This window comes from Papilio xuthus, unplaced genomic scaffold (assembly GCF_000836235.2).
Source record: "Papilio xuthus unplaced genomic scaffold, Pxut_1.1 DF827597.1, whole genome shotgun sequence".
In the NCBI taxonomy this organism is placed as follows: Eukaryota; Metazoa; Arthropoda; class Insecta; order Lepidoptera; family Papilionidae; genus Papilio; species Papilio xuthus.
The window spans coordinates 878,353-901,543 of record NW_013531052.1 but is presented as its reverse complement, the minus strand read 5'-3'; the positions used below and the strand labels follow the sequence as shown (position 1 = coordinate 901,543).

General features: G+C 32.0%; 3 protein-coding genes across 13 annotated transcripts in view; 2 read left to right on the top strand and 1 right to left on the bottom strand.

Annotated features, from left to right (window-relative positions):
- Positions 1-436: 436 nt before the first annotated feature.
- On the top strand, positions 437-5,036 carry eIF4A (eukaryotic translation initiation factor 4A). 3 transcript variants are annotated; one of them, XM_013312796.1, is made up of 8 exons: positions 437-582; positions 1,026-1,395; positions 1,479-1,693; positions 1,775-1,922; positions 2,776-2,907; positions 3,455-3,678; positions 3,895-4,040; positions 4,552-4,665. In XM_013312796.1, exons 1-7 carry the CDS (start codon positions 560-562, stop codon positions 4,037-4,039), a joined length of 1,257 nt encoding a protein of 418 aa, XP_013168250.1. In that variant the 5' UTR covers positions 437-559; the 3' UTR covers position 4,040; positions 4,552-4,665. The 3 variants fall into 3 exon arrangements, 2 of the variants coding, with proteins under 2 accessions (XP_013168250.1, NP_001298988.1); XR_001227912.1 differs by having other exon boundaries at positions 438-582; positions 3,895-4,100; positions 4,552-4,630; NM_001312059.1 differs by having other exon boundaries at positions 531-582; positions 3,895-5,036.
- The window catches only part of LOC106118213 (uncharacterized), a 37,423-nt gene continuing 18,420 nt past the window's right edge, over positions 4,189-23,191 (bottom strand). For 2 of the 8 annotated variants that reach the window (XM_013312791.1, XM_013312792.1), the window contains exon 3: positions 4,189-6,487. In XM_013312791.1, the coding sequence (XP_013168245.1) occupies positions 5,289-6,476 (1,188 nt within the window). In that variant the 5' untranslated portion in view covers positions 6,477-6,487 and the 3' untranslated portion in view covers positions 4,189-5,288. Of the gene's footprint in view, positions 6,488-6,729; positions 7,208-7,365; positions 7,971-7,997; positions 8,979-9,053; positions 9,251-23,191 lie in introns of those variants that run through there. The other 6 variants (XM_013312787.1, XM_013312786.1, XM_013312793.1 and 3 more) reach the window with 6 other exon arrangements.
- Positions 10,398-14,212, top strand: LOC106118215 (activating signal cointegrator 1 complex subunit 1). Of its 2 annotated transcripts, none has more exons than XM_013312797.1 (7): positions 10,398-10,588; positions 10,898-10,997; positions 11,070-11,202; positions 11,672-11,800; positions 11,972-12,126; positions 13,449-13,618; positions 13,928-14,212. In XM_013312797.1, exons 1-7 carry the CDS (start codon positions 10,477-10,479, stop codon positions 14,200-14,202), a joined length of 1,074 nt encoding a protein of 357 aa, XP_013168251.1. In that variant the 5' UTR covers positions 10,398-10,476; the 3' UTR covers positions 14,203-14,212. The 2 variants fall into 2 exon arrangements, with proteins under 2 accessions (XP_013168251.1, XP_013168252.1); XM_013312798.1 differs by lacking the exon at positions 10,398-10,588 and adding an exon at positions 10,641-10,717.

Sequence of the window (23,191 nt, the reverse complement as noted above, 5' to 3'; positions counted from 1 at the left end):
TATAGCGAATTGTAACAACTGTTCATTCAAGGTAAATTCAATATTTTCTTCATAAGTCGTATGTTTGATGGTGCAATTACTATATTTTGTTTGGATTTAAGAATTATATCTTAACTATTATGAAATTTGAGCTTTCAATTATCAATCAAATTAAATAAAACATTTTTACTTATATTACACAATTACTCTTTTAAATTATGTTTTTGCTATTCTAGGTTCTGAAGTCTAAATTCTTTGCATATGGTATCATTTTAGGGTTGTCTTTTTCCCACCTTATAGTTTCCCTTTTACCTATCTCTTTCTAATTTTCAATTCTGCTTTGAAGTACAAATGCGAACTTCCGTCGTTTTATTTCCTATTTAATTCCATTCGTTAACAATCTTACGATATTGCACCTTAAAAAATTTACTGTATTTCATAAATAATTTAAAAATATTTAAGAATAAATTTTGTACAATTGAAGGCTAAATTAGTGTTCATTAATATTGCCATAAAAATCCTTGGTTAAACTTAACTTGACCTTGCTAGTTCTTTTCCGTTCAGCTACCGCGATTGGAACATGTCTTATTCACCTGAAAGAAGGTAAGTCTAGTTTTTGTATTATACTAATGCTCTTTTACATACGATTATGATAAAAGATGTTAGACAAATATAAAGCTGTACAAAACTTTTGCAAAATAACTTATGTTCATTGTAAATAACCCATAAAATCATTCTCCACGGCCGACGATTTGCCAACATGGCGCTGGCAGTAGAACATATTAGTAATTCGGCTCAATGCACGTGTATTACTGATGTAATTATGTATTTATAATGTTAATCTATCTAATATATTCAAAAACTGGCGTAAAAATAATTTTATTCCTTATTTTTAGGCATAAAACGCCAAACAACAGAGAAATGCCATTTTGACAGTAGTGCGATTTTGATGGTTTTTGCACATTCATTATTTTATTGCGCCATATAATAAAGTAATATCTTAGTGTTAAGATATTTTTAGTAGAATATTGTTCTATTCTTCACAGATCAGAAGAGTGGCCGGAGGATTCGAAAAATGGCCAGTCAAAGGATAATTATGAGGGCTCCACCGGCGCCGAGCACGAAGCGCTGGATACAAACTGGCATCAAGTCGTGGAAAGCTTTGATGACATGAACTTGAAGGAGGAATTGCTTCGAGGGATTTATGCGTATGGTTTTGAAAAACCATCTGCCATCCAACAACGGGCTATTATGCCATGTATCGAAGGGCGTGATGTCATAGCTCAAGCCCAGTCTGGAACCGGGAAAACTGCAACTTTTTCCATTTCTATTTTGCAACAAATCGATACTAGTATTCGTGAGTGCCAAGCGCTTATTTTGGCCCCCACCAGGGAATTGGCTCAACAGATTCAGAAGGTATGATTTGAATAATCAAGTGAAATATAAAGTGAAGTTTTTGTGTAGTTTGAAAGACAATAAATTAAGTGTTACTGTTTTAGGTGGTTATTGCTCTTGGTGATCACTTGAATGCTAAATGCCATGCTTGCATTGGTGGCACCAATGTGCGTGAGGATATGCGCCAACTAGAAAGTGGAGTGCATGTTGTTGTTGGCACACCTGGCAGGGTATATGATATGATTTCTCGTCGGGCACTACGTGCTAACACTATCAAGCTGTTTGTGCTCGATGAAGCTGATGAGATGTTGTCTAGAGGGTGAGTCATTATTATTAGTATCTTTATAATTAATGTAAGGTTGCAATATAGTATTTTTTTAACATGCATTATTTGTATCAGGTTTAAAGATCAAATCCATGATGTATTCAAAATGTTGTCGGCCGATGTTCAGGTCATTTTGCTCTCTGCTACCATGCCTGATGATGTATTGGAAGTGTCCCGATGCTTCATGAGAGAGCCTGTTCGCATTCTTGTGCAGAAGGAAGAGGTAATGTAGAAACATTTTATGTTTTGTACTTATATGTTTTTTGTTCACAAGGATGTGAACAAAATGCTATTTAATTTGTGTTTGATGCTTGATAAAAAATATTTTCCTTTGAAATTTCTGGTTCTAATACACTATTTAAAAGTAGTATATAATATAAATTGCAAGGATGGTCAAACAAAACCATGTATTAAAAAAAATAGTTTCAAATCTTATGGTTTTTTGATAATGCATACAGAACTTCCAATTTTATTAATTTTATATAGATTATGCTCTTTTAACAATTTGCAATTATTCCATCTAAATGTGAAAGATAATTGAATTAAAAATCTATAAGTACTTGATGTAATTAGTATGGTTTCCATAAGAAAACATTACCATTGTGCAACTTGCATGTTGTATAAATAGTTCTAGATCATTCTTTCTATTATATTGAAATTTTATATTAATATATAGTCCATTGTTAGATATGTAATGGTGACTCAGATGAATCCTATAATATACTTGAGATAACAGACATATTATATGTTATTTAAATGTTTTATATTATATTTTGGATGTAGATTTATGTTCAACCCGTAAAGTTAGATTTTTTTATTTTTAGCATTGTTAGTATTTTTGTAAGATAAGTTATTTTTTTTAATGTAGGAGTAGGTTTAAAAACCATTTTATTTGAATTGTATTAAAGGCACTTCCATTTCTTGCATATTTTGCAATAATTAGCTATGTTTTGTTGAATTAATTAATTCTGAATAAGTTGTGTTTGGACATATTTTTATTTAATCCTTATGTATTTTAAAGATACTTAATATATTACATATACATTTAATTTAATCTACTTATTTTCTTTTTATAGCTCACCTTGGAAGGTATTAAGCAGTTCTTTATCTCCATCGAGTTAGAGGAATGGAAATTGGAGACTTTGTGTGACTTGTATGACACCCTGTCTATTGCTCAGGCTGTCATTTTCTGCAACACTCGCCGCAAGGTAATGTTTTTGATTTTACTTGGGTTTTTAGGGTATGTCAATTATATTTTTAGTAAATTGCTTGTTTTACTTAGTGCACTGTCAAATATTAAAGAGCAACAACTTTCTTATGTTATTTCCAGATATTTTTTTTCTTTCTTTTGTCAGAATTGTACATTTGTTACTTTAACTATACAAAATTTATCTTTTTACGATAAATTTAAGACTTAGTAACTTGGATCAAAGCCAAATTTAAATACAATGTTACTACTATCTTAATACATTGTAATGCATTAACTCATGAATTCATGGAAAATGTAGAATGGCCATAAAACTTGTGATGCACCTTTGTTCAATACCACTTTCATGTATGATGTCATATAAAATGGTTGAATATAAAATTAGTCGCAGTTGAGTACATTCCCACATTATAAGATTCAAAATATTTTTAGACAAATAAAGCTAGGGAGATTCTTTCATTAGTCTGCTTATTTGGTAAGCCAATCTCCCTATTTTCCCCCTCAATTTGATCGACATTTTGATTTATTTTAATAAAATCAAATTTCAGGTGGACTGGCTGACAGAGTCGATGCACCAGCGCGACTTCACCGTGTCCGCCATGCACGGCGACATGGACCAGCGCGAGCGTGAGGTGATCATGAGACAGTTCCGTACGGGCTCCTCCCGTGTGCTCATCACCACCGACTTGCTCGCTCGCGGTATTGACGTGCAGCAAGTGTCGTGTGTCATTAACTATGACTTGCCTACTAACCGCGAGAATTACATCCATCGGTAAGTAAAAATTAATGCAAAAAAAGATCTGTTGTATAGATATTCATTGATATTATTGTACAAAAAATCCACTGCTGAATGAGAGGTGCTTAATGTTGCTGTCTTAGATTTTAAATCATGTAATGAATCAGCAGCAGGTATTTAGAGGTATATACGCCAATTTTGTGTATGTACTTAATTTAGGACAATTGTTATATAATACATATTTAATTTCAGAATTGGAAGAGGCGGTCGTTTCGGCCGTAAGGGTATCGCTATCAACTTCGTAACTGAAGCTGACAAACGTGCACTGAAGGACATTGAAGACTTCTACCATACAACTATCACTGAAATGCCCAACGATGTGGCCAACCTCATCTGAGGTGCCTGCGCATTCCGGTTTATACTTTGTGTCCTGCATTCTATTGCGATATTTATACGGTGTGAGTATTAGGAGGGACCTCCTAAGTACCACTGTGCTGATTTTTTTTATTGGAACTCATTTAATTTGGACCGATATATCTGTTTTAGTTTAATTAATGAATACATTATACTATAGACGTATCATTATAAGTTTAATAAATATACGTAGGAGTAAGACCGGCTCGGCCGGATGGCCCCCGTTCCGCGTAGGCCCCTCTGCCATTTGCAGAGAGGTCTCATCGGGTACTGGAGAGGCTATTTCAATCACAAAAGTACCAGAAGGAAATGTATTGTGTAATTCTTTTTTCCAGTTGTACATAATATGGTAACTGTTTTTGTAATACGGTAAATAAATAAAATTAAATATAATATTCCTGTATTGTTATTGACATACGCCATAGCACTCCACTCCCGATCGGAACCTTAATTCTCGTGGCGCATTTTACTCAATTGTACAAATTTTGTTTACAGAAGACCTCCCCACTCAGCCTGTTGAAACGCACTTTGGACACAACTATGTGGAAATAATAAATCAAAATTTCCTTAATAAGTAACTTTTTTTATAACACAGGTCCTTTTTGTTATCCTGTATCCCCAACCACTGCTTTTTGCATTTTATTGTTTTCTACATGGTTTTATGTTCATTTCGATTTATTTATATTTTTGAAATAAATTTTGTTCAAAGTATAATGAAGTTGGTAATTAAGGTTCCTAATTTTGCAGATTATATAACGTTCAAAGTGGATCTGTAGTAAGAAAAGCGTAATATTAGTTGAAGCGATGGATCTCGACTTTGTTTCCAGAACAATGTTGCTCTGTCTATATAGTCCTTAAATATAAGCTAAGTACCAGAAACTACTAGTATTGTTTAAACATTTATCAGCAATCAGTCTATTGGTGTAAATGTGCTAACATTATTTATCTGAAATTCAATAAACTGCTACATTAGTTGCTAACAAGATTTCTAATTTCCTAAGGAAAATACCACTTCCTGTAGTGTACAAAACTGTGATCTGATCAATAAAGGTTAATAAAAGACCAATCAAGAATAATAATATATTTAGAATAACAATGAATAATAATAAATAGATCAACATTTCTATTCAATTATCTACTTAACAATAATATCTATGTCAATAAATTAATATCACATTTCTGGTAATATTCACCCGAATCAGTAAAGAATATGACCAAACTTTCAAGAAATATCATAAAAATGCAAACAGAAGTATCAACAACAAAACTGACACTGGGAAAATAATATATACTGAGGTTCGAGGGTGACATACAGAAGTTAAAATAAATGATTTATCATTTTTAAAGCCATCAGTCGTGGGAACTTCCACTATTACCAACTCATCACTAAAAATACTTATATCAAACTCACATTCAGTACTGTTGAGACAGACCTTGGTGTCTGACATGTTAGCATATTGGAATGTTGGTTTATAAATATCAAATATTGCATGAATATCATTATTCACCAAATCATTGTCACTATAAAATATATAGTAATAATACCCGTCAGATTGTATTTTATGTTCAACCTTTAATATTGTAGTATTTTCTAAATAGTTGGTACTATTACATTCCTTAGAATATGGAAAGAAATTGTTCATTAGTATGTTATCATTGTAACATTCGTGTAAATTGTTCTCAAAGCTTGATACTGAAGCATCTTCTGATATATTTGTCGCATTATTTGCATTCCCACCATGATAAACTCCTGTGTCCAATACAGTATTTGGATTGTGCAATGGCATACTTGCTCCTGATCTTTTTTGTCTTTTATTGGAATGTTTATTATCTAAATTGTCTTGAATATCCTCACGTTCATTTGATTGTTCCCCCACATTTTCATGTTTCTTCTCTAACAATGGTACATCATTTCCTTTTTTTCCGAGATTTTCCAAGGTTACAGATACTTGACCTTGTTTATCAATTAATGATGGATCTTTTCTGTATTTACTACCATCTAATATTCCACAAGTGTTTAGAATTTTGTCTCCTTTTACTACTAATATTTTTGAACCTTCATATCTGGAACAGGCTTTCAGTTCAACAGTTGCTCCAGCAAAGAGAAAGAAACCCCAATATTCTAAAGTATCATCTGGCATTTTCATTGATTTTCTTAATTTAATGTGTCTTGTCTTGTTAGATAGTTCAGGTCTGCCTTTCATTTGGAATGCATTGAATGTGTTGTTCATTTTCAAGGAATGTTTTTCACAGAAAATTGATGATTGTCCCTTATGGATTTGGATGACATCTGAATCTGATATTTTGTACATAACATCAGCATATCTAATATTCCTTAGATACAGTGATGACACTATCAAAGTTGTGGGTAGAATTGTAGTCAGAAGGCAGAACATAATTACCCGCTGAGATCCATGCATTTTTGCCCCATCTAAAAACATTTCTTTGTTAGTCAAAAAGTGCACAGTATAGCCTAATGTGAGTTAGTTATAACTAGAAAAATATATGCTGTAAGTTTCTGAAGTAACTAACAAATAAAAATAATATTTAAATGTTTGGTTTATTCATAACACTGAGAAAAGAAAGTAGGCAAAGAAGACAAATATGCATGGATATCTAATTGCAATATTTTCTGTTTAACATGTTTTAAAATAAGTAGCTTAAAATATAAACCTCTTAGAAGTCTTGCAACCGTAGCTGAAGAAAAACTATAACTACACAATATAAGCACAACAATTAGGTGCATAACAAATGAAGTTATTATTTTCACAGGCTGTGCAGTGATGGTAAGATAAACCAAGCTATAATGTGTTATGCAAGCTATTTAAATTTGACTTGAATATTACTAAATTCTATCTAATAACTAAAATGAATGGTGCATTTGCATAAAGAAATAAAAACATAACTGCTTGTGAATAATAGAATTTATTAAAAGAAACATTGATTTTGAGAAGGCCAACCACATAGATACATGTATACAGAATGTACTATTAAGTGTATGGCTGTTTTCAATCATTCTCAGAAGTTTCGCATAGTTGATAGACAATATTTCTCTGCATGACGTTGTTACCTAGCCCTTTGTTATTTTACATTTTCTGTCCTCAACCATAAAAATTTCAGAACTCAGAACCTGTGGCAAACGAGCATAACTTAAAATAAATTGTACTTTATACAAAGATTTTCCCAATCTACAAAATTAAAAAAATAACTATAAATAAGCAATTTTATTTTACTAAGCTAAAGAAGCGACATTTAGGTAATTAAATTTATTAGAAAGCGAACATCGGGCATAAAATGTTACTGCAATACCTGTATATTTTACGATGAAGACAAAATACTTATACTCATCCTTTGAAAGAGTAATCGATCACTTACGGAAACAGGTTGTTTGGGTTGCGATATTTTTTAGCGAAAAATGTATTGAGTATTGAATTGACATCACAGATTGTCAGTGTCAATGCCATCAGTATTTGCGTTTCCATTTTCACTTGACGAATTGAAGATCAAATATTATTTTATTATTATACCTTTGGTCACATCTACATATTTTGCAATACTACATCCAGTTTTAACTCCGACTTCTATTTAAAACACCGAATTTTCAAAATATATCTTTATACAGACTCCGTAATATGCACCGGTAAGTTTTTTTAATAGAGCACTATGTTCTTAATTTTTCGTCAATGAAAAACCTCGACATTTAAAAATAAGCGTATACTTTCATTATTTTATTCGCACATAAAATTCACACTAGGGAAATCGCTCACAATTTGTATTTTATTTACGGCTGTAATGTTGCGATTTTTTCGACTATTCTTCAATACTCTTAATGTTCGGATGATATTTTATGTGGACGACTGTATGAGCGTACGAGTTTAAACCCTACAGTTATTATATTTTTATAAACCCATATATTTCACATATTTATAAAAACTACTTACTTATATTATTGTATGACTAGCAAACAAAAGAACATGTTTAATATTTCAAATAGATTTTTTTAAGAAGACGACTGTCTCTTTAAAAACGCAAAAACTTAAATTATTAATCTCGTGATGTTCCCGTACGAGATAAGAGATAATGTCTTATCTACAACAATGTATGTAACATTTACAATTAATTTACTAATCTACTTTATCTTGTAATATTTGCAACATGCTTTGAAATTCATTTTGTTTTATTCATTTTTTTATGGCAATTTTAATAAAATCATCAAGTGCAATACCATGAATTTAAAATAAATACTTACGAGTGATAAAATCACCGCAATTGAGAGATACTCACAATTAGCTATTTATTTTTCATCGTATTTTTACCTACCTTTGGGTGCTTATGTGTGCAAAGATAAATTTTTCATATCTGAGAACATCGCAATGAATTTAATACTGTATATAAAAGGAATTAAAACTACACGTAATAACTTTTAAAGACTTCGAAGTAACTAATTGGGTCACCTTGGGGTCATCAGACTTATCGATTTAGTTTACTATAATTTTTCCGACAGTTTGTAATATCACTGGCGCTGACCTATGCTAATATCAAAAACAGATATGAAAGTTTTATTTTGTTCCGACATACCGGACCGGGCCAGTGTTATAATTGAAAACCTACTCAACTGATTTGAATATTTATTATTCGATCAATTTTCAATCAGAAACCCATCCTACCTGTTTCGTCTACTTTCGTTAACAATCTAACTTTTTTTCAAGTTTCTACCAAAAACCGCTTTAGTATTCCTTTAATGAAAATCTATAATAGCTTGAGATGTTTAAAATACACCTCAAGACGACCACACTCGAAGTCGTAGGATTTAAAAAGCAGTAGTAAATTTAAATATATGCCAAAGCTAAAATTAAGTGAAATGTAAACAGAACGCAGCCGATAGTAATCAATACAAAAAAGAGAATATAACAAAACAGGACAGTTATTATCATCTTACTCTTGCGTTATCGCATTTTTTTGTTTATTGATTGGTATTTTTTTATTCGAATACTCACCATTTTGATCCTTGAAATTAACTGAAATGTATTGATAATTAGCATTATGATAACTTAACACCGACCTTTGACACTTTTGATTCATTTTTACATTAATCCTATTTCATTCAAATTAAATAACGAATTATATTCGTACAAATAATAACAAGTCGTCTCGTTCCGCGTACGACACGAAATGGACAAAAGATTTTGATAAGCTTATCGTGTATCGCTTATTACATGTAGCAATTGTTAAATGTTGGATATGATGTGACGTTATATAAATACAACTATCATGAATGGTAAATTGAAAATGTTTCCAACTGTCAACTACATTTTACACATTACACATATTTGCCCATTTACATACATATACATCGAGTATTTATGTAAAGGAAAGTTGAGACTCCATACACTATATGTAGTTACTTTCCTAGAACGAACGCCGTTTCCTTATTGCTGCCATTACAGAATTCGTAAATATTTGATGATTTAAATTAAAGGACGTCCTAGATCTTAATGTCACGTCTAACGGTAATGGACATAGTGTAAAAACGAACAATTAAATTACAATACATTGTTATTTAATACTTTCTGGTACTGCCTATGCACCCGCAAACTTTACAAAAAACCAAGAGGTGTGTTGGGACACCTAGTAAAAGTGAAACGTCTACGAACAAGTGAAAAAACGAATCAAAACGGACAAATTTTAACTTGAAGTTTAATGGGCAGGTTTTCAAATTGGATAAGTACGTTAACTATCTGTTCTTATAAAAAATCTGTTTTTATGGGCGCGCTTTAGAAAACACGCCATCCAATGAATAGAGGGGGGGGTGTATTTTTTTTTATAAGAGAAGGGGGCAAACGAGCGGCGGGAACACCGAGGTGATCAACGACACCCATGGACATCTGCAACACCAGAGGAACTGTAGATGCGTTGTCGGCCTTTAAGGAAATGGTATGCTCGCTTCTTGAAGGTCCCTAAGTCGTATTGGTTTGGGAATACCGCCGAGGACAGACTGTTCCGAACGCCAGCCATCCAGGTGATGTGGATGGAACCTGGCGGTCTGTCGTGTCGTCCGATTACGGAACTCGGCGGCAGGAATCGTTCCAAACAGTTCTTCGGAACACTCCGCATGGTAAATGCGGTAAAAATGCAGAGGGAACTAACGAACGTGTATAAAAAAGGACTGATTTGTCAGTGGCGCATCTATTCCAGTATGTATATAATGTATTTATGGCAAATAAACATTGGTATTTCATTTCTTAACTGAATTCGATTCACATATGTTTGAAGTCAGAATCGATTTTTCGCTTCAATCGATGTTTTTAAGCAGCGCACCCCACTATGAAAATTGATTGATGTCAAGTTGTCAATGTGAAATGAGGCCCATGAAATTGGCCCCCTTTAAAATTATTTTGATTATAAGAATTGTCAAGAAAAATGAGTTGTATTTTACGACCTGAAGTAATATGGATTGAGGGAAGATGTTATAGAATTAACGATCCAAATACGGAAATTTCAGCTCTTCAAGAACATGATCTATACGAGGATGGTTAGCATTTCACATATTTTATTAAACGTGTTAGGTTTATGGTACTGGCAACTTTGTGTTCTCTGTTCGCTGTTCAAAAGAACTCATTGCGTTGTGTATAAGAAACAAAGATGATTAACAACAAGAATAGTATTTTAACAAAACCTACTAGACTATTAGTTCTTTTTGTATTAATTATAGTAGTATCCTTAAATGATTCATTCATTTAAGGATACTACTATAAAAATAATAACTTTTTTGATTTGTGTACAATTATATTCATTGAAATCATTAATTAAACTTTGCTAAATTATATAACTTGTTTTGCAGAAATAACATTTCAAGATGCGGGTGATGATGAATCTTATGATGATTTTGAAATAATTGAAATAGATAGTAATAGATTTGCTACAAACCTTCATGTACCAAAGTGAGTAGATTAATGATAAGATTTTATAAAAGCGACTTAAAAATACTGATTAAATAAAAAAATTGCTTGTAGGCATTATATTGGAGCAATTATAGGGAAAAAAGGAGTAATGAGGAGCAGAATTGAGAGAGATACTGGAACTAATATAAAAATACCAAGACAAGGTGAAGCTGGGGACATCACAATATTTGGTCCCAGTGTTACTGTGAGTAAATTGACTAAAGTTTGTCTTGACACATATACTTAAAAGAATGTCCTGTCATAAAATACGTAAATTTAATGTTCATAATTAACCTGCTGAAATAATCGTATTTCTTACCAATATTATAAATGTGAATGTTGGATGGATGGATTTATAGATGCATAGATGGATGGGTGTTTGTTTGAAGGTATATTTAGAACAGCAATTTGGATCTAACTGTAATTTAGCATAGATATAAAACATAGTCTGTAAGAACACATAAGCTACTAAATAATTTATTTTAAATTCCGCATTGAGAAACTTGCTGGTGACCGCTAGTTTTTTCATATAATATGTAAGTGCCACCAACTCATGAGTTGTCAACATGTGAGCTTCACATCATAATTAAAATAATACATGTGACACATTTGAGATAAAGATGCAAATGTTATCTCTCATCAAATAATTAAAAACATATCTACAATGATTACAGAATGTAAAAGCAGCTTGTAGAAGAATCAACATCATAGTGATGTCTTCAAGAATGAAACAAAAACCTACTCATTTTATATCAATTCCTTTAAATACTCCAACTATAATGAAGAATTTTGAAAAATTCAAGGTAAAGAAAGCCAAATAACAAGCAGTATAATTATAATTTTATTCAATGACAGGTTTTGATTAGAAAACTATATAAAAATGTGTAAAAAATTTTTTGTTGGATTGAAAATAATAATAACAATAACTTGGTTATAAGCATATTTTTTATAGTTTTTATGGTTTATGTTTCCAGGAAACAGTGTTGCAGGAAGTGAAAGATCTAGATGAATCATTATTTATAGGGGCACATAAACTCCATATCACCGTTGGTGTGATGTGTTTGATGGACAATGAGGAAAGGTTACAAGCTACTAAATTGTTGAGTGAGGCAAAAGATCAAATTATAATGTAAGTATAAGAATATATAGATAAAGTAGCAGTTTCCTGCGACTTCGTCTGTGATTATATTATATATAAATATATATATAATTGGAATCTCAGAATCGGCTCCAAAGATTTTCATAAAATTTTGTATATAGGGGGTTTCGGGGGCGATAAATCGATTTGGCTAGGAATCATTTTTAGTAAATGTCATTTTATTTGTGTTTTATCGATAATCAACTTAAACATAAACTTAACTTTTTCTATCGGTAAGATCGAAAAATATTATTCATATTTCATCATTTTATTAGTAATTCGTACTTAAATATAATTTCCAAAAAAACACAATTTAAAAAAAAATACCGAGCAAAGCTCGGTCACCCAGATTTTATAATACATTAATAGATCACTAGGGTGATCTTAACAATAAAGATTTTCCAAAGCTGTTTTGGTTCCTATTTAATGCAATGAAATCTTTCCTCTTTATAATACTACTATCTTTTAACTGCAATTTTATTACACCTTTTTGGAGATAGTAACAGACATCCTTCAATTCAAACTTTCGCATTTATAATATCAGTATGAAGTATAGTATAAATTACTATGTTAGGTGTAACTTTTGTATATATATTTTTTTATATCAAAAGGTGGCAAACGAGCGAGCTGCCACCTGAAATCGCTGAAATAGCGAAGTGACCGTTGCCCATAGACATACGCAATTGCATATGCGTTGCCTATCTTTAATCGACGGAGAAGAGGATGCATAGAATAAAAATATTTTCCTCCTTCCATGCATCCTCTCATCCGGAAAGTCCACTTCCACTTCCCATCCTTTCCTTATGAGAAAAAGGGTGGGAAGGGAAAGAGAACTAAATTAGGCCTCCGGGAAGCACACTCATCAGACGAAACGCGGAATTGCTTCCACTTGACGCCTGTCTTCTGTGTGGTCGTGGTATTTCACCGGGCGAGCCGGGCCAATTCGTCCGAAGATGTTAAAGCGGGCTCTACCACTGTTAAATTATTTAGACATTATTAGTTAGAATCACTTGGCGCGAATGACGTGCGTTCGTTCCGAAGTCCAGTGACAGAATGAATAGTGAGTAGACATAATCGTCGACATTTTAGTAAGGCTAGTGTTGGGTTAATATACTGCAACATTTTCGGATTTTCTTCCTAACAGTATGTACCCTCTTTTATTGAAATTGCGTCAATGGATGAACGTAAAAGACACAGTTAATGTTAGTGTGGAGTAAAAGTGCATATAATTATTTAAATAAAAAAAATCCTTTTGACTATGACCAATGGGCGACCATAGGCATAGATAAATTAAAAAAAAATGAATTTTTCAGGCCTTTACTACAAGAGAAGTTACCTCTACAGATAAGATTAAAAGGTTTATCTTACATGAACGATGATCCTAAAAATATTCATGTATTGTATGCAAATGTTGAAGATGAAGCCGGCACTGACATTATACAGAGATTAGCTGATGATTTAGTCAATTTCTTTCACAAAGCAGGTACTTATTGAAATATAAAATAGATTTAATGGGAGAAAAATTGATTTTTGAGACACTTTCTCCTTAAAATGTTAAGAGAAGTAGATACTTCTCTTACAGCTCTTACAACTATAGAGTTGTAAATTGAAATGATTTTAAAGTTTTTGATGACTTTTTGAGACGGATTCTTTTATTAAACCATTCTCCATTAATTCTACAATAAGCTCGGTAACACATTAGTTTTTTTGTTCAATTATCACTTAACATTTTCTATGATAAAGGTAAAGTAGGTTTACATATAAAATTATTTATATATATTGTTTCTTTTAGGATTTATGAGAAATAACGAATATGGAAGAGACAGAGTTAAACTGCATGTAACTCTATTAAATTCTAAATATAGAAGCAAATCAAACAGTGAGGAAACTTCGACCAATGGAAGGAAAGTTAAAGAACCATTTGATGGTTCTCAAATATTAAACAAATTTGTTGATTACGATTTTGGAGTTACGGAAATAACTGACGTACATCTTTCTCAAATGAAGACAATGGGTGATGATGGATATTATCAGCCAACTTTTGTGGTTACTTTAAATAAAAACTAATCATTATAAATTGCTTTTGATTCTATTCCTTTTTTTTTTCAATTCCTCCTGTTTTTACGCAAGTTACCTGGTGAAGTGATTGTGACTATTTTCCATTGATCTGACCCTACCTACACGAGTCGAGCTCCTACCAAGTGGCTCCCCATAGCCGGGCCGTGGATAAACTAACGTAGATGCCACGGTCCGGTCGGGCGAAGGAGAACACTGCGGGGTTTAGTAGGTAGCCCGGTCTTAATCCCAGGCTGGGAGTCCGTCCCTGCTGCCACCGCAGCACGGACGGTGAAGTCCATAAACGCATTCCCCGCGTTAATAAAAAAAACTACTTTCCATTGACTTTTGTAGCGATATAACAAGTAATAATTTTGGTGGCTACATTTATTGGTTAGAGAGGCCGAATTGATAAAGATTTTTTCCATACAAATCCTAACAATCAACCAAGACTAAAATATAGCTTATGGCAGCACGGGTGTTTCCCGTTTGGCCAATTCATATTTACGAGTATCAATATCGTTCTATTAACCAAATAAGGATTTTTTGCCATTGTTCTAATTTTATATCTTTACTAAAAAAATATTATAAACCGCTCGTTCATTAAAAATTGAAATATCCAAATAATATCAAATCAATGATGAATATGAACCTGCTATAAATCTCTTAAATTTTAAAACAAGTCTGTTGATATTTATGTAAAATAACGTTTTAAATTCAACTTGAATTTCATCAAGGTAAAAGTTAATTAGCGTCATTCACATTAACTTGTTACGACTCAAACTTTTATGTTACATTTACATTTTTTAGTTCTAATAAAACGTTCACTGCCTTTCGAAATTACCAATCTACTTTTTCACATTACACCAACTTTGTTAGTTTTAAAATATCAGCAACCTTCCGCACGTATCCATAATACCTAATGCGGATACGTAAATACGTAACCGTCATACGTTGCCAACTTATTGTACCAGTATTAACTTTCTGACTCTGAGATACTCAGCCTGGTAAAGTTAAAAGTAAAAATCTTACTGCCTACTTATAAATGCGAACATGGGCATACACATAAGCTACTAATAAAGTTATTTTTTTTAATTCCGCGCGGATGGAGTCGCTGCCGGTAGCTAGTATAAATTTCTTTGTAGATTAAGTTAAAAAAGTTTTCAACAGTGCCGAATTTTCTGATAAGGAATATTTTAGGTTCATCGGGATTGTAATCTGGCAGTTAGTATAAAAGGATCCGTTTATCTGTCGGCATAAAACAGCCGGCAAGCGCGGGACATTACGGGAGCTCTAGACGTTGAGCTTATTTCAGTTTCCTTCCGAATGATTTTATCGTCTGGCTTCCTAGCCGCGAATAGAAGGGCTCACCATGGAGCTACGAAAACGAAAATGAATTACAAAAACATAAAATTTTGGAAATTAAAAATATATGTTTAGTTAGATATTGCAAATGTTATCTTATTTACAAATAATATTGTGAATAATAAAGAAAATAATAAGCTTACGTGCACGATATCACCACAAATTTATATTACGACCTAAACAACAAAATGGTATTTCAATATTTTAACCACAATTAAATACAAGATTCAATTTTTTATTAAAAACAAGCGTGTAATTACTAACGTGTTAAATCATTACTACGAGAATATAAAATTAAACTGTTTAATACAAAATGCTACGAACCTCTACAACATTTCGTAGCTGTGAGTTACGGCTCGCACCGTGATCGGGAGGGGTGGCTTGAGTCAGTACAGACGCATTGCCTACGCTATGCGCCCGTCTTCCGCGTACCTTACATACTTGCCTACCAACGTATACACAATATCGTATTTCCTCAGAATCTTTAAATTAATTTCTGTGAAATAAAGTGATATCAAGGTAAGTTTCATATTATTTTATAACAACTTTCACTCCATTTTGTATTAAATTGTTATACATCGAAATAAAATTTTCTTCGTAACTCGTAAATGAAAACTTCATATAAAACTGTAATATTTAACTATGAAATGAAAGTGTAACCATGAATTTTTATAAGAAAGATTTAAGGTAAAATAAAGCTCACTGTAATCATAAGATTTTATTTACGAGCTAGTCCCGGGCGAAGCTTGGATCGTAAAACATTAAAATAAATCGGAGGGCCTCGTCCCCTTTACCGCCTGTAATATTTGCCTCTCAAGACGCCGCGTCTGCCGTTAACAGCGTAGACGTATTATAATACTATGTAATTGGTTTATGTGCAATAAAGGCTAAGTACTTTGAAATGTAAAGTAGCCTAACGGCTAAGGCCTTATTTTCTTGAATGATTTTTATATTAGAAAACTTATTATACTCATATATGTAAGAGAACTGCTATTTTTTTAATAATTTTTTTTATTATTTCTAAACTGGTTTATTTATTTTTACTCCTGAAAACCATATTTTTACCTAACAGCAACATACATGTGTACGGATATGAGTAAAGCGATGATATTCACATTTTTAGACTCGAATAGACTTATATTTTATATAGAATTATATGTTATATATGAAAAAAATACTTACGACCTTAAATTACTGTTTTAATACGAGACGTATATACTCGAGTCGTAGTCGAGTATATATCAAGTGTTATATTTGAAGTTGCATTAGAACTATTTTAACGCGATTATTTGTGTTTTAATAATATTTCCTGCTTCGTGCTATGTTTTTTATAAAGCGGATGCATTGAGTGAAAAGATAGGGGTACAAGAATATCGTACGAGTATCAGAGCTTTTAGTGTTCCCCAGTATACAGTATGTTGCACGCAGGTTGATGTAACTAGGTTAATGTTTCCAATACACTCCTCCATATTTCATATCAAACGACTGATACTCATCATTTTAACCGTTTATTTCTATTTCTACATGTTGTCTTCTTATTTATTCTTTAATAAAAGCACGAATGACAAGGCAGTGGAAACTCGTGCTAAAATGTAAAAGCATTAAGACATTATTACCCAAGTACAATGTTCCATAATAACTCATTTAATTTATAATGATTGACTAAATTTCGTATCATTTGTAGACTATAGAAAAAATATATTTACATGTTTCGACGTTAGGAATGTTATATTCAACTTATGAATTTCTTAAAATAGGTGGCAATTTCATCGTAACCATAGAATCATTCGGCGAAATGGTGAAAACTTCCCAACCGATCGATCGGTCGGTCGATCATCCAGCGAGAAACACCCCATAAAATTACGCGTATAATTTACGATAGAAGATAATGGAAATAAGGAAATATTTAGGTTACATATGTTGCCAGTTGATTGGAAAAATCCTCCGGGAAATTATCAAACTCGGATACGACGATATCTCTGCGACGACACGAACATACACTTGTTCCTACAACTCGATAAAAGTTTGAAGAACTCGCGTAAATCTTCTCTACACTGCTTTATTTCATTTGTGGATATTTTTACTTTGTGCGTTATTTTATATAGGTACATAAATACTATGTTTTTCGACTTGATTTTAGAAAAAGAAACTTTCGGTTTTTGGTCTTTTTATTTTATGCGATAGGCTAAGGCCATAAAGATTGTGTAGATCAATACCACAGATAACAAATATTAAATTCGAATTGAAAGTGTATTCTATCGATTAGTGTATATTACTATATTTTTTGCTGGCGAAACACAGTTTATTTAATATATAATATCTATCTTTATATATATATTTATTTCATAATTTTGTTTTACATTTGTTTTGGCAGTGAAAACTAATCATTTAAAGTGCAGTTGCTCTCATTGAAAATTAGTACAAAGTATTTGGGGTTCGGTTTTGTAAGTGAGTTATCGGCCCACTTAGTGCCTCTGTAATAGCCTCATAATGGAATAGTGGTATGTAGTGGGACCGCAAAGGGTCGCCATTTCTCTTCATTATCTGATAACAAACCCCATCGACTTAATGCATGTGGGGCTGTGAGTACTGGAATTCTAATCCTTATTTTCAATTAATTGCATTTGAAGCTTTTTACTGTAATTATTGTTCAGAGTTCTAAACGGTGACCTAAACCGTTCCTTATTCTAAAGCTCTAGTACAAGCTCTCGTAATAAATTTACACTAAGATACTAATCAAATTACCATCAAAAAACTCTGAGGACCACAGTAACTCTTAAGGGGATTGTTGAAACTTCATACTTACACCTTTGTACTAAAATATTTGTAGGTATATATTTTCACGCTATTCCAGTGCTGTAAATTAAGATTATATCAGAGAATCTGTTGCCCGCGACTCCGTCCGTGCGGAATTAACAAAAAACTATTGGTCGCAGCGTAATGTTATATAGCCTTAACCCTTCTTCTATAAATGAACTATCCAAAATAAAAGAGTTTTCAGATCGGACCAGTAGTTCCTGAGATTAAACAAACAAACAAACAAACTCTTCCGCTTTATAATTTTAGTATAGATAGCCGATGTTTATATTCATTTGTTTAATTAACACAATTTTTGATTGAATTCACTAATATCTAGTAGGCTAATAAATAATACCTCTATTAAAAGAAATATTAGCTTTTATATATGGCATTATGAAACTATTTCATTCAATTTTACAAATAAAAAGGATTATAAATAGTCAAGGTTGTCCTTGCTTGGTATAGACCTTCATTTATTCGTGTCTATTAATTCCAATAAGAACCTCTTCCGATTCAGTGACGCATGCTAAATGTGTCAGAACGTGTTCAATCGATCCATTCGTCTGGTGAAATTCTAGGGAACAGTTATGTACGTTAATGTGGAAACTTTTATTGTGTTCGTCTCGAATTTGTCTATGATTTACTGTCGGCGACTAGAAACTTAACGATCTACCATTAGTGGAGCCAACTAGACTTGAATGTAATAAAACTTTGTTTTCTGTTAACATTGCAGAATCGGTTTTCTTACCTTATCTTACTTCATATTATGAAAACGATGTTTAGATGGATGGATGCTTGCAGGTATCTCCAGAAAGACTGAACGGATCTCGATGAAATTTGCCATACATATAAAACATAGTTTAGAAGAAAGAATATAGGTAACAATATTGTTTCTTTTTATTCCGTGCGGACGGAGTCGCAGGCGATAGCTAGTTATTATTATAGTTTATAATTTACGAAAGAATTGTACTAAGCACAAAGAATTAAGATTTCGTGGAATACTAATATAAATGTATTTAACAGAAAAAATGGGAGAATATAACAATTATAAGATATCTTAAATAAGTTATGAATAATTAAGATGTTTTAAATGATCAGATGTTGACATTGTATTTTTATAAATTGTTTAAACGCAACGATACTGAAGATGCTTTATTTTAAACGATTTGTTTATGGTTTAAACGCAGTTATCTTGAATTCACTCATATCGAATACATAGCTATTTTATTCCGATATTAAAATATTTTATTGCAACATTGTTGAAATATGTCACCTAATGATCTAGCTTCAATAAACAAGCCCTATTTATAGTGGGCAGCATCATTATACCTGGAGACGTTGAGAAGGCGACGGCGGCCTAATTAAACTCTTTGTGTACTTTTTGCAGTGTCTAAGAAGCAGGGGACAGCCGTTCCCGTATTCCAAAAATAAACAGAGCACAATGAACGTCCCCAGACTCGCGCATCATTAAAAATTAAAAATCTCAAATAAGAATACTCCTCAATACATAAATATTATATTCCTGGACCTGTTGGGCTGAGTGAAACCTTATCCGGTCAGCATTGCAATACTCTTTGTATAATATATATTTCCTGTTTCTTGCTAATATTATGTTTTTATGTGTTATTTCTTTATAATTATTTTTATGCTGGTTTTGCTTATTGTGTTGTGATATTGAAAGGATTAAATGTTATTTTATTTTATTTTTTATTCTATTACTATTTCAAAAGATATCATCACTTAATTTTAGAGACTACTGAAGAAGATTAATGTATACTGTCAACTCTTCGTAGCAATAACGTACTGGCATCCTGTACGAAATGTCTACGATGCCCCGTTTTTTAATACGCCTTGGTTATATTTACTTAAAATAATAGCAGTAGCAAGAAAGAACAAACTAGATTAGTTGATTAGCTTTGGATGTTGGCGTACTGTCTGGAATAAGCCTGCAACGAATTAAACCGTGGCCGTAATTGAGTTTGTCTTTTGTTAGTGTCTTTAGTGGTTTTGATTAAGCGTTGTGCACGTTCATTGCGGAGTGATCTCGTAACTGGGTCAATGTTTCCGACCACTCGAGCCTGTTTCAGACTCAACAGCTAGTGGGACTGAAACAGAATGTCACCGGGCAATTTATTTATTTTTATTATGAAGAATACTTCAGTATTCATATTTTTATTTTAATAAAATATAATAGTGGGAAGTTATGTTTTTATTTATTAAAAAAAAAGAGCGGAATTCTTCTTGTAAATGATCAAATTAACGCACTTGTATAACATTTACGAAATCACAAAACTGTGGGTTCAAAATATAAGTTAGTAGAGAGAGAATGATTATAGAAAGAGGTTGTTAGGGATCTCAATCAATTCGGACAAGAACCTTTCATTTATAACAAGAAATCAAATAAAAATAAAGAAAAAATAATCATCTTTTATGAATACAAACGTAGCACAAGTTAAGTTGTTCTTTTTATTATGATAACGACCTAATTGCTCGGTTTTTGTGAACGTTTTTCAGGCTAAAGTTCAAGACGTAGCCCTGACTACGCACTCAGCTACCTAACGTAAACAAAACACAATAGAGCCCCGTACCGCCCCGGGTCGCGTCATTAAAATCTGACAAAAAGAATGGCCTCAAATTTTTAAACGCTATTTCACCTCGAATGATTTAAGCAAGAAATAAAAAAAAACTTAAGTGTCGTCGATATTTAATTTATTAGACTTTAACTGGATTATTGGAAACAATATATATAAATATTATCTGATTAGAATTTCAATATATGATATAGCTTATTTGAAAACGTACAAAGTAAAAAGTATGAAGCCAAAGTAATATATTTCAATATTCCCCGAGGTTTACGGTTGAGAGGAAAAATTCAAAGTATCTTTTACACTGAAATGATCAAAAGGCATCCACAACTCACTGAATGTTAGTCAAATTATGAAATGAACATTTACAAATAACTCTGAAGTAATGCAAAAATATTATGAGTTTTTTTCATAACCTACTTATTGCTGACAAGCTGTCGCCCACAACTCCGTCTGCGCAATTAAAAAAACTAAACTACTATCCTATGTATTCTTCCAATCTTTGTTCTATATCTGTTTCAAATTTCATCAAGATCCGTTAGGCTGTTCCGGGGATACCTTCAAACAAACATCTATACATCCATCCATCGATCCGTCTAAACATTCGCATTTATAATATTAGTAAGATTTGAAAATTTTCCTATATCTATATATAAAAACACATACATAGTGCATATCTTTCCACCTACCGAAACATATGTACTAAATTATTGTTGTATTTAAAAAAAGAGTTAAAATGTCCAATGTGTTATTTTGTAATATTTACCATTTAATATATTTATAACTTTATCAGTAAATTAAGTAAACAAGTTGTGTTTAGAAGCGGCTTAGTTTATTATCGTATTACACGTAAGAAGTTGTAAAAGAAAGAAAGAAAAGAAAAGAAAGTTTTATTATTATAGGTAACAGATTAAACCAAGAAACAATAACTAACATAATAAAATTGCACATAACTAAGAAATGTAAAGTTAACCCAGGAAGGACAGGTCGTTTGTTATCATCGTTCTTGAACTTAACCCCCTCGATGCGTTAAAATACTTTATATTAACCATAAGTTTCCACTGCCGTACTGTCACGAAAAGCGTTTTAGATTTTCTTTAATTTTATTTCCATTAATTACGAGGCTAATTTGTGCCAAAATATAACTAGATATGCTACGTGTTTGACTAGATGTTTCCAGTCATGATTAACTACTGTTTTAAAAAGTTTTTTTAAACAAAGAATTACATTTATAATTTTAGTTATCGTTTTATAGAAAATTCGTAGGAAAACCGAAACATAAACTCTGTTAACACACTATACAATACAGCTTAATTGTAAACAAAATAATAATGTAAATATACGAAATAACAGTCGTGTAATAATATAAAACACGTGCGAGTCGTAGTACTGCGGTTACTTTACCACGCAACCATGTAAATTAAGACGCATTATTGATTTTGTGGTCTGTCTTCGTGCACATCCTACAAATGTATCGATCCTTGCTTCCTTTCTTATTACACAACGAATAAAACATTGTAAAGGCAAGTAAGCATAATATTTGTTAATAATATATTTTTGGTTATATATTAGTTCATATGAAAATCGGCTAAAACACTCACGTATTCGTCCGGTAGCGGCCCCGTTTTTATAGAAGTTAATTATAATGTCTCACGATAGTTTGAATAATTTAATAAATATATTACTTTTATATCTATGTCAAAATCACAGTTGATATATCGCATTGCAACAATTTTCCATTCAACATTCACTTAAGGAAAAAGTATTAAACGACTTAAATTTGGGTCTTACAAAGCTTTGTAAAGGTCACAACCAACTTTTTGAGCTAATTTAAGATTTGCTATAGTAAAATTTTAAGTACAAAATTACAACGTTCCTTTGCAAGAAGCGTTGTAAAACACATTTGTGTGTAACTTTTCTAAATTTAGTATAATTTTATAGGCATTTTGCTCATTCTACGTAAAGTTTTATTTCAAGGTCACTATAAAATTACGGAACCAAGCTGCGACAAACTGCTTCCTATAAAATAACGTCATTGAAGGAAGAAGGAATTGTTCTCGGCTCTTCGACATAATCACGTCACGTCCTATCGTGTTTGTACGGATAAAGTTTAAGTTATTTACGTTTGCTAAGTTTAAGTTAACTATCCGTATAAACAAGTTCAGTTAAAAGTAATCAATACTGTAATAAGATGTAATACAAAGGAATAGAGAGAACCAGTCAGTACACAAATAAATAATTATGTCGTATGT